The sequence below is a fragment of the Temnothorax longispinosus genome, chromosome 7 (genome assembly GCF_030848805.1).
Source record: "Temnothorax longispinosus isolate EJ_2023e chromosome 7, Tlon_JGU_v1, whole genome shotgun sequence".
Taxonomy (NCBI): Eukaryota; Metazoa; Arthropoda; class Insecta; order Hymenoptera; family Formicidae; genus Temnothorax; species Temnothorax longispinosus.
In genome coordinates this window covers 7519503-7534190 of record NC_092364.1, presented here as the reverse complement: position 1 = coordinate 7534190, position 14688 = coordinate 7519503, and the positions used below count along the sequence as shown (strand labels likewise).

The 14688-nt window shown below is 37.0% G+C and overlaps 1 protein-coding gene and 1 long non-coding RNA gene across 4 annotated transcripts; one reads left to right on the top strand and one right to left on the bottom strand.

Annotated features, from left to right (window-relative positions):
• Window positions 1-376: 376 nt before the first annotated feature.
• Window positions 377-10259, top strand: LOC139815981 (uncharacterized). Of its 3 annotated transcripts, none has more exons than XR_011732879.1 (6): window positions 377-922; window positions 995-1328; window positions 1481-1940; window positions 2024-2108; window positions 2441-2576; window positions 8910-10259. It is a non-coding gene; the product is annotated as an uncharacterized lncRNA (long non-coding RNA). The 3 variants fall into 3 exon arrangements; XR_011732878.1 differs by having other exon boundaries at window positions 382-922; window positions 1036-1328; window positions 8910-10255; XR_011732877.1 differs by having other exon boundaries at window positions 387-922; window positions 1081-1328; window positions 8910-10250.
• Window positions 10260-10438: 179 nt separating this feature from the next.
• On the bottom strand, window positions 10439-14056 carry LOC139815980 (putative nuclease HARBI1). The gene is made up of 6 exons (XM_071783267.1): window positions 12882-14056; window positions 11810-12617; window positions 11511-11711; window positions 11171-11425; window positions 10847-11062; window positions 10439-10751 (listed from the first exon to the last, which is right to left on the bottom strand). Exons 3-6 carry the CDS (start codon window positions 11671-11673, stop codon window positions 10531-10533), a joined length of 855 nt encoding a protein of 284 aa, XP_071639368.1. The 5' UTR covers window positions 11674-11711; window positions 11810-12617; window positions 12882-14056; the 3' UTR covers window positions 10439-10530.
• Between the last annotated feature and the right edge of the window lie 632 nt (window positions 14057-14688).

Genomic DNA, 14688 nt, shown 5'->3' with positions numbered 1-14688 from the left:
CTACAAACGTTTCTGAAAAAGATGGCGCAAGCTGATTTGAGATATCTCCAAAATTGGCAAAGTTACTCTTTTTGTTTATTGCAAAAATATAATAACTTTTAACAGTGCAACTACAAACGAAAAGAAAAGCACTACAAACAACTACAAACGATTCCGAAGAAGATGGCGCAAGCGGATTTGAGATATCTCCAAAATTGGTAAAGTTACTCTTTTTGTTTATTGCAAAAATATAATAACTTTTGAATGGTGCAACTATAAACAAAAAGAAAAGCACTACAAATGATTCTGAAGAAGATGGCGTAAGCTGATTTGAGATATCTCCAAAATTGGCAAAGTTACTTTTTTTGTTTATTGCAAAAATATAATAACTTTTGAACAGTGCAACTACAAACGAAAAGAAAAGCACTACAAACAACTACAAACAATTTTGAAGAAGATGGCGCAAGCGGATTTGAGTTATCTCAAAGTGGGGTGCGAGTAATTTTTTAAATGTTTATAATTTTTAATGTATTAAACTACAAACGAAATTTTTGTTACTACAAACAACTACAAACCAAATGCTAACGTTTTCCGTAAAAAAATTAATTTTTCGAACGTCGGTTGCAAGGTTCACATAGGTAAGAACCAATTTTTTCAAAGGTGCCGCCATAGCCGCCATGTTCTTACTGCGAATGCCTCACCTCGCGAGCCGCAGTAATGAAAGTAGGGAGTGACGACAAAATCTATGACGTCACATGAACACGAAAACGCTTTGACAGCTTACTGCCGCGTATATTGGAACGGATTTACAGTGCTGCCAGTACTGCGAGTGAATAGCGAAACGCACCCTATTACGTCGAGTGTCGATGTCGAGGGGAAGGATTCTAATTTTCCTGTCACAATGGCGGCAGAAGGACACCACGGGGGAGGTCGGAAACTTAAGGTTTGTTCTTTTCGGCTGAACTCGTTGCACTAGTCCAAGAAGTGTGCACTGAAACGTTCTTTTCGACACTAGAGACCAGTAGTGACGTCATGTAATGCTGTTCTTTTCAACAGTATAACCGAACGCAGTGTAACAGTTCACTGTACTTCTTGCCCCAGGTCTTGAGCAGGGTCAGCCAGTGCAGTGCAGAGTTTAGCAGTCAATTTGGAATAGTAAACAGAAATTCATAACCTAAAGATAAAATATTAAAGAAATATTTTCTCAACCGAGGACAAACGGAAAAAAACCCCCTATTAAAGAAATAAACGAGAAAAAATGGAAGACCAAGAATTTGCTGTGATATCAAAAGATTCAAGTGGAAACATTTTAGTAGATGTAAACGGATTTGTCACATGTACTTTGGAAGGTACGAAAATTAATTATCTAAACATAAATATAAGTAAATATAAAAACTTTAATATATATATAAATATATAGTATTTCAATTATTTTAATATAATAAATACATTCAATGTAAAAAATTATACATATAATGTTTGTTGATATTTATTTTTTAAGGAGGTCTGCAATTTCAAGTACCATATAAAGAAATAGATTTTACTTGTGATGGATTAGAATGTACTGTTGACAATAGAAAAGTATATGTAAAATTACATGAAACTACAGACAATACATCAATAAATAAAGAAAATATAATATCTCCTCTAGTAATACAAAATAAAAATAATACGATTATACAAGAAAAACGTAGGATAGATGATACTTTTGCTTGGACCGATGCGAGTACCAAAGTGTTTTTAAGTATATACAAAGAAAAAATAGAACTTTTGATAAACCGAAAAATCAAAACAAGAAAAATATTATGGGACAAAATACGTGAAGTTATGCAATCAGAAGGATACAATGTCACAGTTATTCAAATCGAAAACAAATATAAATCTCTTAAAAGGTCATTTAAAAACATGATTACAAATAATAAACAGACGGGCAAAGGGCGTACAACATGTCCATATCAAGCGTAAGTTTCAATTTTTATTGTAATTTGAAAACTTGTAATATATAAAGGATTAATATATAAATTAACATTATTTATTATTACAGGGAATTAACAGAATTTTTAGGTTTTAAGCATAATGTAGAACCTTTGGCTGTTTCTGGCAGAGAAGGTTTAATTTTACGAGAAGATGTGAGTAAGAGAAGAGCAAGTACATCTCACTTACATTTTTCTTACTTAAGAAAAATATATAAATAAAGATTAATATACAGGGGATAGCCCACACATAATTCTTTACAGCTTGATATCTTGGAAACTATTTTATCGATTTTAAAGGTTTTGAATGTTTAGGTCTTGAATTAGATCTGAAGACCTTTCAGATCTACACAATTTAAGACCTAAACCTTTTAATGAAATAGTTTCCAAGATGTCAGACTGTAAAGAGTTATGTGGACTACTCTGTATAATAATTAATATGTTATTAACATTTAATGAACATAAATCTATATGTTATATTATTGTAGATTTATTTCTGATCCAAATACAAATTCAGATGAAAATTCAAACATACTATCTCATAATATACAAGAGGAAAATGATAATGCAATCAAAATAGGAATGACGAGGGACACTACTACAGTAAATAATTATACCAGCAAGGTATAATGAAATATATTCCATTAACAAGAAAGACTCTATTTTTATATTCGACAACGTTTGGCTAATGTTGTGACAATTCGACCATTGGTTTTGAACCCATCCATGGTCGAAAAAGTCTTGACGATTAATCTGACCAAAATCAATGGCCGAATTGTCACGACATTAGCCAAACGTTGTCTGTTAGTTTTATGTTCTAAACTTAGAGTTACAAACTTATTTTATGTCTTACATGATACGCGCGCGCTATATAGATTAACCTATTACGATTGGTAGAAATATAAATCACTAGCATGAGACTTTCACTTCTATATATTTTTATGTTTTCCGATGTTGCTTCCGCCTGCTTCTTGCAAGACTTTTCGTATTTCTGTTGAACGTGCAAAACAGCGACCTATTGTATTATCTTTCATCGTAATAAATCAGTTGGAAAAGATATCCTCGATTATTCTGCGCCATCAGGTTATGGGCCCAGAGGACGTATTGCGATAAATCGACAAAGGTTTGAGATCGAGTAGCGAGTAAAAGAAAGTGTTTCGAGGCTCGCGAAAGAGGAAAGTTTTGCACGGTAACCCAACCTCACAAAAATGTCGAGCTCGTCGACGTTAAGCTTGCTAGCGGTTGAGAAGCAAAAAGGCCGGGAAAACTACCTTACGTGGAAGATAGCTATGGAGGCCTATCTGCAATATAAAGATCTGTGGGACTGCGTCATCGGACCGGAAGATCAACTGCCCGACAACAAGAAGATTATCAAGGCAAGATTACGAATATTATTATCGATCGATCCGATTAATTATGTTCACATTCAAAATACGACGACGGCAAAGGATGCTTGGGAAAGATTGCGAGTGGCGTTTAAGGATTCAGGCCTCACACGAAGAGTTAATTTCTTAAAAACTCTTGTTTCTACACAGCTGAAAAATTGCAAATCCGTCGAAGAATACATGAACATAATAGTATCCACAGCGCATCAACTCAATGGACTCAACATGCCGGTGCCAGACGATTGGATCGGAGTGCTGCTATTGGCAGGTTTACCAGACGAATATAAACTCATGATAATGGGCTTAGAGAGTTCTGGGCAGGCAATCACCGCGGACTATGTCAAGACAAAATTGCTACAAGAAGTGAAGGACACCGGGAACGCAAGTAAGGACAGCGCATTCTTCTCTAAAGGAAAGAAAAATAAGAAGATTTAAAAATGCTATAAATGCCATCAAATAGGGCATTATGCTAATAAGTGTCCGGAAAATAAAACGGAGAATACCGATTCTACGAAGAAGCAATCGGAGGAATCCAAGAGCAAAGAGAAAACATTCGCAGCCTATCTCACATCTCAAGGAATTTCAAAAAGCGCGTGGTACGTAGATTCGTGTGCTTCGACGCACATTACATCTGAACGCAAAAATCTCGAAACAATCTCCACGTACAATGGGGGGAGCATCTCAGCGGCTAACCGAAGTAGCATGCAAGCTAAAGCAATCGGCAACGCCAAAATACAATTGCTAACGGATGCAGGAGTTGAGAGGATCATGGTGAAGGATGTAATCCATGTACCGGACAGCGCAGTTAACCTGCTATCGGTGAGTAAAATGGTAGCAAAAGGGTTATCTATTCATTTTACACCGCAGGGCAGCTGTATTGAGGATGAGAAGGGAAAACAGATGGCGACCATGGTTGATGAAGGAGGTATATTGTTACGCTCGTCGAGTAAGCTCGCCACCGTAACACTATCGCGCACTCCACATTCGCGCACGTATTTCGCAGAACTCGCGAAAGGAAAGAGAACTCAAAAGAACTTAAGAAATACGTTTATTCCAAGCTCGTAAAACAGAACGCGTGCGGATTCCAAAAATCCGCCAGACAGAAAATCAATAAATCCATCAACAAACTCCCGTTGTCAAGGAGCGCGCTTCACAGCTTTCCGCGACTTCTCTACTCAGTGTCCAGCACGGGCGTAACAATATTTAAACTCAAAACGCCTACGGAGAGAGTTTACTTCACTGCAAGGGAACACACAGCTGAATTGTGGCACCGAAGGCTCGGACACATCAACGACCGGAGCGCCAAGGTACTTAGCGAAGGAATGGCTCGAGGAATACCGATCAAACATTTTGAAGAAACGCAGTGCATAGCTTGCATCAAAGGCAAGCACCATCGTACTCCATTTCCGAAGGAAGGAAGAAGGGCAACTGAGAAGCTGGAGCTAATACACTCCGACTTATGCGGACCCATGGAGACACCATCCTTAGCCGGGTCGAGGTACATTCTAACTTTAATCGACGATTTTACTCGAAAGATCTTTGTGTTTTTCTTAAAGCAGAAAAGCGAGGTGCCGGAAATCTTTGCAGAATTCAGGGCGAAAGTCGAAAGACAAACATCGAGAAAAATCCGCATCCTGAGGACCGACAACGGAAGAAAATACGTGAACAAGTCGATGGAACAAAGTCTTAAACGTTTAGGCATCAGACATTAATTAACGATTCCTCATACACCTGAACAAAATGGAGTCGCAGAGCGATTAAACCGCACAATTGTTGAAAAAGCGAAATTCATGTTGTTTGGAGCAGAGCTACCCAAGACTTACTGGGCGGAAGCTGTCTCAACGGCTGTATACCTAATTAATAGGTCACCCACAAAAGCAGTCAGCGGAAAGACACCCGAGGAAGCGTGGACTGGATGCAAACCGGACTTAAGTCACCTGCGATCATTTGGTTGTAAGGCATACGTGCACGTGCCAAAAGCGAATCGGAAGAAGTGGGACGCCAAAGCCGAAGAGAAGATTTTTGTTGGTTACTGCCAAGAATCGAAGGGCTATAGGCTGCTTGATCCGAAAACTCATGAAGTAGTACGTAGCAGAGACGTCATCTTTCTTGAAGAATCAAAACTGCGAGAGGAAGAAGAAACGGTGGAAGACCCTCTACAAGTATTCGAAGAGAATGAACAATTCGAAGAGGAAGCCGAAGAAGAAGCTGAAGACAACGTGATCAGTATACAAGAAAGCCGAGGACACTACCATGGAAGAAGAGAGTGACTCAGAATACGGGTCAGATTTTGCTGAAGAAAGCATGGAGAGTTTGGATTCTAAGGCCAGCACAGCAACTCCAAGGAGATCGGCAAGAATACCAAAACCAGTCGTTCGCGACGATTATGTGTTTTATCTAGCGATGGGAGGTTTAGCGACGGACCCGACAACCGTTGAAGAAGCCTTAAATTGAACCGACCGAAAGCATTGGTTGGAAGCCATCAAAGAAGAGAAGAAGTCACTGATCGAGAACAAGACGTGGGAGTGGTCTACACCACCGAAGAACGGCAGAGTATTGGATACAAAATGGGTGTTTCGTACGAAGAAAGACGCATCAGGCGAGACAACCCGATATAAGGCCAGGCTGGTGGTGCGTGGCTGCAAACAGACAAAAGAGATCGATTACCAAGAGACATACTCACCAGTAATAAGGTATACATCTATACGTTTTCTTTGTGCCTTAGCTGCCAAGTATGGTCTCAAAATGCACCAAATGGATGTTGTGACCGCATATCTACATGGGGAAATCGATGAGGAGATTTACGTGCAACCACCGCCGGAACTTCAGGATCCAGATCATCAAGGACAAGTTTTGAGATTGATAAAGTCTATATATGGTCTGAAATAGAGCGGCAGACTCTGAAACGATAAGGTGGACAAGACGCTGAAAGAGATGGGACTTAAACAGTCAAAGACAGATTCTTGTGTTTATTTCAAACGAGAAAGTAAACTAGTACTCATCTTGGGAATCTACGTGGACGACATGATCGTGCTATCGAACAGCAAAAAACTCCTAAGGACTACGAAGCGACAACTTGCCGAAAAGTTCAAAATAAAGGATTTAGGAGAAGCCAAGCACCTGCTGGGACTTAGAATATCACGAGACGAGAAGCACGGCACTATTTGTTTAGACCAAGAAGACTACGTAGAAGAGATTCTTCATAAATTTAGTATGGAGGAGTCTAAACCGGTACACACGCCAGAAGACCCAAATAAGAAGCTATCGAAGGAGCAGTGTCCATCCTCAGACGCGGAGCGAGAAGAGATGAGGAAGGTACCCTACCGAGAGGCTATAGGCAGCCTAATATATGCGAGTCAAGGGACGCGACCGGACATTTCGCATGGCGTAAATATGGTGAGTCGATTTTCTAATGACCCAGGGAGAGTTCACTGGAACGCTGTTAAGCGTATATTCCGTTATCTACGAGGAACCACGGATACAAGATTGCAGTTCAGCAGGGACGGAAATCACACCATCGAAGGCTACGGAGATGCTGATTGGGCCAATGAGACCAACAAGAGACGCTCAGTTACGGGCAGTATATTTTTATTTCAGAGAGGACCAATTTCATGGCAGAGCAAAAAGCAGGGTACTACGGCTCTATCCACGACTGAGGCCGAATACATGGCCTTGTCATCTACGTGTCAGGAGGCGCTGTGGCTTGAATCTCTGGCCCAAGAGATTGATCCAAGTTTAGTGGAGTCTGGAATAACCTTGCACTGTGACAATCGAGTGAATCGAGGCGCAGTGGAGTTAGCCAAAACTGTAGGTTACCGACCACGCAGCAAACATATTGATGTGAGACATCATTTCATCCGAGAGCACATTGACAGGAAGGACGTCAACCTAAAATACATCCCGACGGAAGAAATGATTGCAGACGGGCTGACCAAGGCATTATTCCGCCCCAAACTGGAGACGTGCAAGAAAAATGTGGGACTGATAGAATTAAGAAAACTACCAAAGTAAAAACTCTGGTTTAAGTGGGGGTGTTAGTTTTATGTTCTAAACTCAGAGTTACAAACTTATTCTATGTCTTACATGATACACGCGCGCTATATAGATTAACCTATTACGATTGGTGGAAATATAAATTACTAGCATGAGACTTTCACTTCTATATATTTATATGCTTCCGGATGTTGCTTCCGCCTGCTTCTTGCAAGACTTTTCGTATTTCCGTTGAACGTGCAAAACAGCGACCTATTGTATTATCTTTCATCGTAATAAATCAGTTGGAAAAGATATCCTCGATTATTCTGCGCCATCATTGTCGAATATAAAAATAGAGTCTTTCTTGTTTATTAATTATTGGCGAAACAATTACATATGATTTTTTATATTCCATTAATGTAAAAAAGATAATTACCAGGTCTGTAAATATGAAACCGAAATTTGTCCTAGATAGCCCTAGCTGTCAATGTAGTTACCGTCAAAACGCGTCACTGGCGCTAGATGTCCTTGTTGACATCTGACAAAGATTTTCAACTCACAACAATACAAGATTCATACAACAGCATAGTTTGTAATAGCGTTGAACATGTCGAATTTTGTGCCTGGAAGCTACGATTTGCGGACAGCATTGATTTTCTGTTACCATTTGAAGAAAACTGCTGCAGAATCGCATCGAATGCTTGTCGAAGCTTACGGTGAGCATGCTCTTGGTAAATCACAGTGCTTTGAGTGGTTTAAAAAATTCAAACGTGGCGATTTTGACGTGAGAAACGAAGAACGTGGAAGACTACCGAAAAAGTTTGAAGACAGCAAATTGCAAGCATTGTTGGATGAGGATGACGCTCAAACGCAACAACAACTCGCGGATCAATTAAATGTGACACGAGAAGCCGTCTCCATACGTTTGAAAGCCATGGGAAAGATCCAGAAGATGGGAAAATGGGTTCCACATAAACTGAATGAAAGACAGCAGGAAAACCGAAAAATCACTTGCAAAATGCTGCTCGCCAGATACAAAAGAAAGTAATTTCTTTATCGAATTGTGACGCGATGAAAAGTGGATATTGGTACCAGGTACGAGTTGTTGTTGCGTTTGAGCGTCATCCTCATCCAACAATGCTTGCAATTCGCTGTCTTCAAACTTTTTCGGTGGTCTTCCACGTTCTTCGTTTCTCACGTCAAAATCGCCACGTTTGAATTTTTTAAACCACTCAAAGCACTGTGATTTACCAAGAACATGCTCACCGTAAGCTTCGACAAGCATTCGATGCGATTCTGCAGCAGTTTTCTTCAAATGGTAACAGAAAATCAATGCTGTCCGCAAATCGTAGCTTCCGGGCACAAAATTCGACTTGTTCAACGCTATTACAAACTATGCTGTTGTATGAATCTTGTATTGTTGTGAGTTGAAAATCTTTGTCAGATGTCAACAAGGATATCTAACGCCAATGACGCGGTTTAACTACATTGACAGCTAGGGCTATCTAGGGCAAATTCCGGTTTCATATTTACAGACCTGGTATATATAATTTCAAACATGTTACATGTATATATATATATATATTTTTTTTTATAGATTATTACAAAGCAAAAGCAAAAAAAATAGGGAGTACTGCACGAATAGTAGAAAAGTGTCAAGAAACTGTTGAAAAGTTTATAAATGATGCTGCGCAAGAAAAAGAAAATAAATTAGAAATACAAAAGCAAATACTTACAGAGTACAAAGAAATGAGAATTAGTTACGAGCAATTTCTGAAGAAAATACAAGAACAATTAGAAACTTCAAATAAATTAAGAGAAGAAAAAAATATGCTTTTAAAGGAACTTATAAACAGACAAAAGTAGACAGAACAGAACTTATAAACAGACAAATAGAAATAGGATTTAAACCAAAGAAAATAAAGAAACCAAAGGAAGAAAGGAAGATTATATGTATATAAATTACTGTTCGTTTTGTTTATTATGTTTAAGTAATATTTACGTTTTTTTAAATTTTATTTTCTTTATAATTTACAAATGTAAAAAATATGTACAGATAAAAATTGGTTACAAAATATTTGAAATATAATAATGCATTTTTTATTATGTTTACTTGTTTATTGAATATTCAATTGGCGGCATATTTCGTCGCGAATATGTATTCCAGTTTCATTTTCTCTTAGTATTTCATTAATGCGCTGTTCAATATGCTGACCTTGCACTTCAATATCTGGATATTCATCCTCCATAGGTGCTTCAAAATATTCTACTTCTCTTGCGTTCGCCATATTATGAAGTACACAACAGGCGTGTATAATGCGGACCATTCTTATTATATCGCGTAACTTAAAATGATATAAATTGCCTAAACCGTTGTTTCAGACAACCAAAATAAAGCGTTCTCGGTAATTATGCAGTATAGGGGACCACCCTCCGATGACCTTGACCTTGACATATGTTGTCTTCTGAGTGATCTTCAGAAGGTTTTAGCCCTCGGTCATTGTTCGTTAAAAAGTTATAAACAAAAAAAGTTTGAAAAATACAGCAGTTATTTTGAGTATTGGAAGGCATAAATGACTAATATATACGTGTGTGTGGCCTGCTTTAAAGAAAATCACAACTTCTATAAAGCAGGACATACACACATGTGTGTGTGTTCTGCTTTAAAGAAAATCACAACTTCTATAACTTTATATGCTTTACCAAAACACAACATTTAAACCAGTAAATTGTTGATAAATTGAAGTCTTTTTGTTAAAGCAGAGAATACTTTATTTTGCGAAAAAGTCGCTGTTTTACCAAAACACAACATTTAAAGCAGTAAATTGTTGATAAATTGAAGTCTTTTTGTTAAAGCAGAGAATACTTTATTTTGCGAAAAAGTCGCTGCTTTACCAAAACACAACATTTAAAGCAGTAAATCGTTGATCATTAACCTACATAGGTTAGTTGACGCGCTTTAAAAGTATTTAAGTGTTTAAAGCTCGTCAACTAACCTATGACCTATATATGCACTTATATATACTATATTTTCCAAACTTTTTTTGTTAATAACTTTTTAACGAATAGCGAGCGATGGCTAAAACCTTCTGAAGGTCACTCGGGGTCATGACTTTGACAACATATATCAAGGTCATTAAAATCGGTGAGGTCGCCAAACTTTTTTTTGTTAATAACTTTTTAACGAACAATGACCGAGGGCTAAAACCTTCTGAAGGTCACTCAGAAGGGTGACCTTGACAACATATGTCAAGGTCAAGGTCATCGGAGGGTGGTCCCCTATACTGCATAATTACCGCGTTCTCTATAACTACGCGACAAGAACTCAATTTTTTGTTAAAATTTCTTTGTGCACGTGTTAAATGCCCATTATCTCTGTATGGGACAATTAATTGTTTTAGGCAGGGATACGCACTGTCCCCTAATAGGTAGTAATTATCTAAAAAAAGATTAATAACAATTCAATTAATAACTTAGCTGTCAATCGTTCTTATAATTTTAATCACGTTTTATTTAATGTACTTTGTAACTAACCTCCGCAAAGTTCACGAAGATCATTACGAATTGGTGAGTTTCTAAATATCCTTGCGTCATGAACGCTACCAGGATATCCGACGAATACATCAATAAATTTCATGTTGTGATTGACTACGCCTTGAAGATGCAACGAAAAATATTGTTTCCTATTAATATACGAGTTGGGATCTTCTATAGGTTTATCTACTCTAATATGAGAACCGTCTATAGCACCTAAAAAAAATTAAAAAAACAGATATCAAACAGAATGAAACAAAATCAATAGAAATATCAATATAAATATGAACAGAAATGTAAATATCGATTGAAATAATAAAATACCGATTACACCAGGAAACTCTTTCTCATAGCGATAATAAAAAGCTGTTTCTTCTTTTTCATCTGCAGTTGGATATCGAATAATATTGGGTGCTAAAAACATAATGAAATCAGTTACTCTAGTAATAATTTTATGTAAAACGCTAATAATTATCCCAAATCGATCAGCCACATCGCGATAACCGGCACTTTCATGGCCTACAAACCATAGATAACATAAAATGTGTTTTTCTGCAGTTACTTTTAAACGTCCTCCTTCTGTAAAAGTAATATATGCGTTATGATCGTATATTCTCTTTTTAAAAGATTATTAAATACAAACAATTTTTTAATATACCCGTACCTTGTAAAGAAGTAAATATCTCAGATACATGGAATTGGTCTATTAAATGGTATGCTACTTCTCTTGATAAACGGAAGTGCATAATAAAATCGATGTTGTTATAATTTCGAATAACATTTTCCACATAATTATGTATTCTTACGTGTTTTATTCGTTGAATCATTCCAAGAATTGAATGAAATATTTGCAATTCATTGTGATCTAAATATAAAATATAATTCAGGTTAGAGGTTAGATTACCTACATCTTTTAAGATTTTTATTTTGTTCGTAATAAATTTGTTATAAATTTCGTATTACTTTCTTCAACATTATCTTTATTCAGAATTGGTGGTAATGGTGGTAATAAATAAAATCTTCTTTATCTGAAGACGCAAGTTCTAAATCTACAATTCTATCATCTACAACGTGCGCCATTGTATTGAATTCTGCACTATTGTGTTCCTTTCACTGTTACAGTGTTCTTACACTCATGAAAATTTGTGCTGTCCTTGCCTGTACTGCTGCAGTTCCAGTGCCTGAACTAGTGCAACGAGTTCAGTCGAAAAGAACAAACCTTTAGTATGTCATTACTGACACCCAAACAAAGCAATTAAAATTTTTTCCAGCTTTGTCCGAATTAGTCGATTTTCAAATGTACTTGCCGACTGGACTATTATCCTAGTGTCCGTATTTCCCCCACTCTCCCCTATTGTATACACACCCCTGTACACAATAAACCATTTGACATTATTTAAAAAAATCAAAATTGTGGCTAAACTTTAAAAATAACTTATGAGTCATCTTATACAGTATGTAGTCAACTAAATTCATGAACTGTATGCAAAAACGCAGATCTTCAACTCAATAATTGAGAGAGATATAAGCCTCTGAAATTTATATGATTTATTCTTGGACTACTTATCCTATATATAACATATACGAACTTGTATTTTTGGGAAATTTGCTAACATGAAGACAACAAAATTCATCGTAACATTATTTATTTATAAATATTATAAAATATTGTATGTACCGTTAATCATTGTTACTACATGATTGTGAATTTCCTCTCGCGTAAAATTTTCTTTACAAGATGCTTTTATCAGGATGTCGAAAAACGTTTTATCTAAATTATATAACAAAAAATATATTAAAATGTCAATTACATATTTAATCTTGTGTTGATAAACTTTAAACTTAAATTGTATGCTCTTTACATAAAAATTGAAAGTTAATTTACAAAGAAACAATTTTCCAGAAGTGTGTATAATAAAATGGGGTATTTTAATATTGTTTAAACTACAACTTTGGGCAATTTATTTTGCTGCCATTTTGTAAACGTTGCATTTTCATAAAGGTCAAGTTTTATGTAAAATGTAGATATACTTACGAGTTTGATTATTTTCATCCTTGGTTGTATTCGAATTATTTAATTCATGTGTGCGCTGCTGTATCATCTGTATAATATAAAATAGATTACGTATTAAACAAAATAATTCAAGATGTTTACAATTATATTTATCATATACCTCAACAACAAGAGAATGCATCTTTCTACTCTTTCATCGAGCTTTACTCTTGCGAATCTACCGGTAAATGATTTTGATGGAAAATTTGATGCTTTATACGAATCCGATAATAGTTTTTGCATATTTTCAAAATTTTTATATTTTTGGAGTAACAAAAGTGAAAAACGACGTTCGGTGTAAAGTCGACACCACGCAATTTTATCAGCTCTCACAAACAATGCTTGTCATGCAGCTATATGGCCCATGACAAATGTGTGCGCACGTCTAATCGCGAATTTACTTGCATAAATTGTTTTTCAGACATGAGTTTAGATGAAAATAATTAAATGTTTAACAATTTTTGTTCTCATTATTTCCAATGATTGTTTTACTTAATTCCGAATTTTTGTACTTTCTAAATACACGATAAACAATGTATGTTTAGTTTCAGATAATAAAAAAATACGTTTCAGATCAAATTGTGTCAATCAGGCAGTGTCGAGTTTGCCCCAGCATTTTTCAATTTAAAAATTTGTCTTCGCGTCACTTTTCCTTTCCTAGGGGCAAAACTAAGCAACGTACAGCAAAATTTCCTTAAGCAATTTTGTACCTGAAGGAACACTCTTTAAATGTGTACCATTAAATTTGCTCGAAAATTTTAATTAATTGTTAAAAATTGCTTTAAAAAAAAATCGTGTCGAGTTTGCCCGGTCTTTCTTACTCTTCTAGTAGAGTAGGGGAGACCGGGGCTAAACCGCCAGTTTTTTTTCGGTGCCGATTTTTAACAACAAAATAAATAATTTAAGTTAAATATTGTATACTACAATGTAAAGAGTGAACCTTTAGCTACAAAATTTATTTAGGAAATTTTTATCTACGTCGCTTTGTTTAACCAGTATGGAGCAAAAACGACAACGGTGCAAAAATTTAAATCTTAAAAATGCCGGGGTTGAACCGCCACCTCCCCGGGGCTAATCTGCCACACTGCATTTTCAATACATATACGTACATCTAATCCTTAAAAATGATAGGATACATTTGAATAATTGTTTTTTAAGAGAAAAATATAAAAATTTATTATTGTAGGCGATTTTCCATAGACGTTGGTAATGGCCGACGCGCGGACCGTTGACGCGGTCGTGTTTATCTCGACAAGCTAGTCATTGTTGACAAAGTCAAGTCGCACGAACCGAGTTCGTGAATAGATGTAAGGACGCTGATCGCCGAGGCCGAGAGAGCCAGAGTCCTCTCAGCCCGGGAACAGACAAGACGACATACCAGGAGAGGTGCCGAGCCCAGAAATCGAGCGGAAGAGTCCACCCGCGAGGCAGAGCATTATTCCTGCGGTGTAATAAAACGGTCGCTTCAATAAAGTATTACGGACATTATTCTTCCTGTGGCCATTCCCTACATTATAAATTTTTTTATGCGAAACGTTATTAAAAAATAATTATTTTACCTATTCCATAAAACAATTTAGGCACGTGAATACAGATCCTGACGAGCGCACCACGACGACGACGACGACGACGACGACCACGACGACGACGACCACGACGACGACGACCACGACGACGACCACGACGACGACGACGACCACCACGACCACCACGACCACCACGACCACCACCACGACCACCACCACGACCACCACCACCACCACCCCCACGACCACCACCACCACCACCA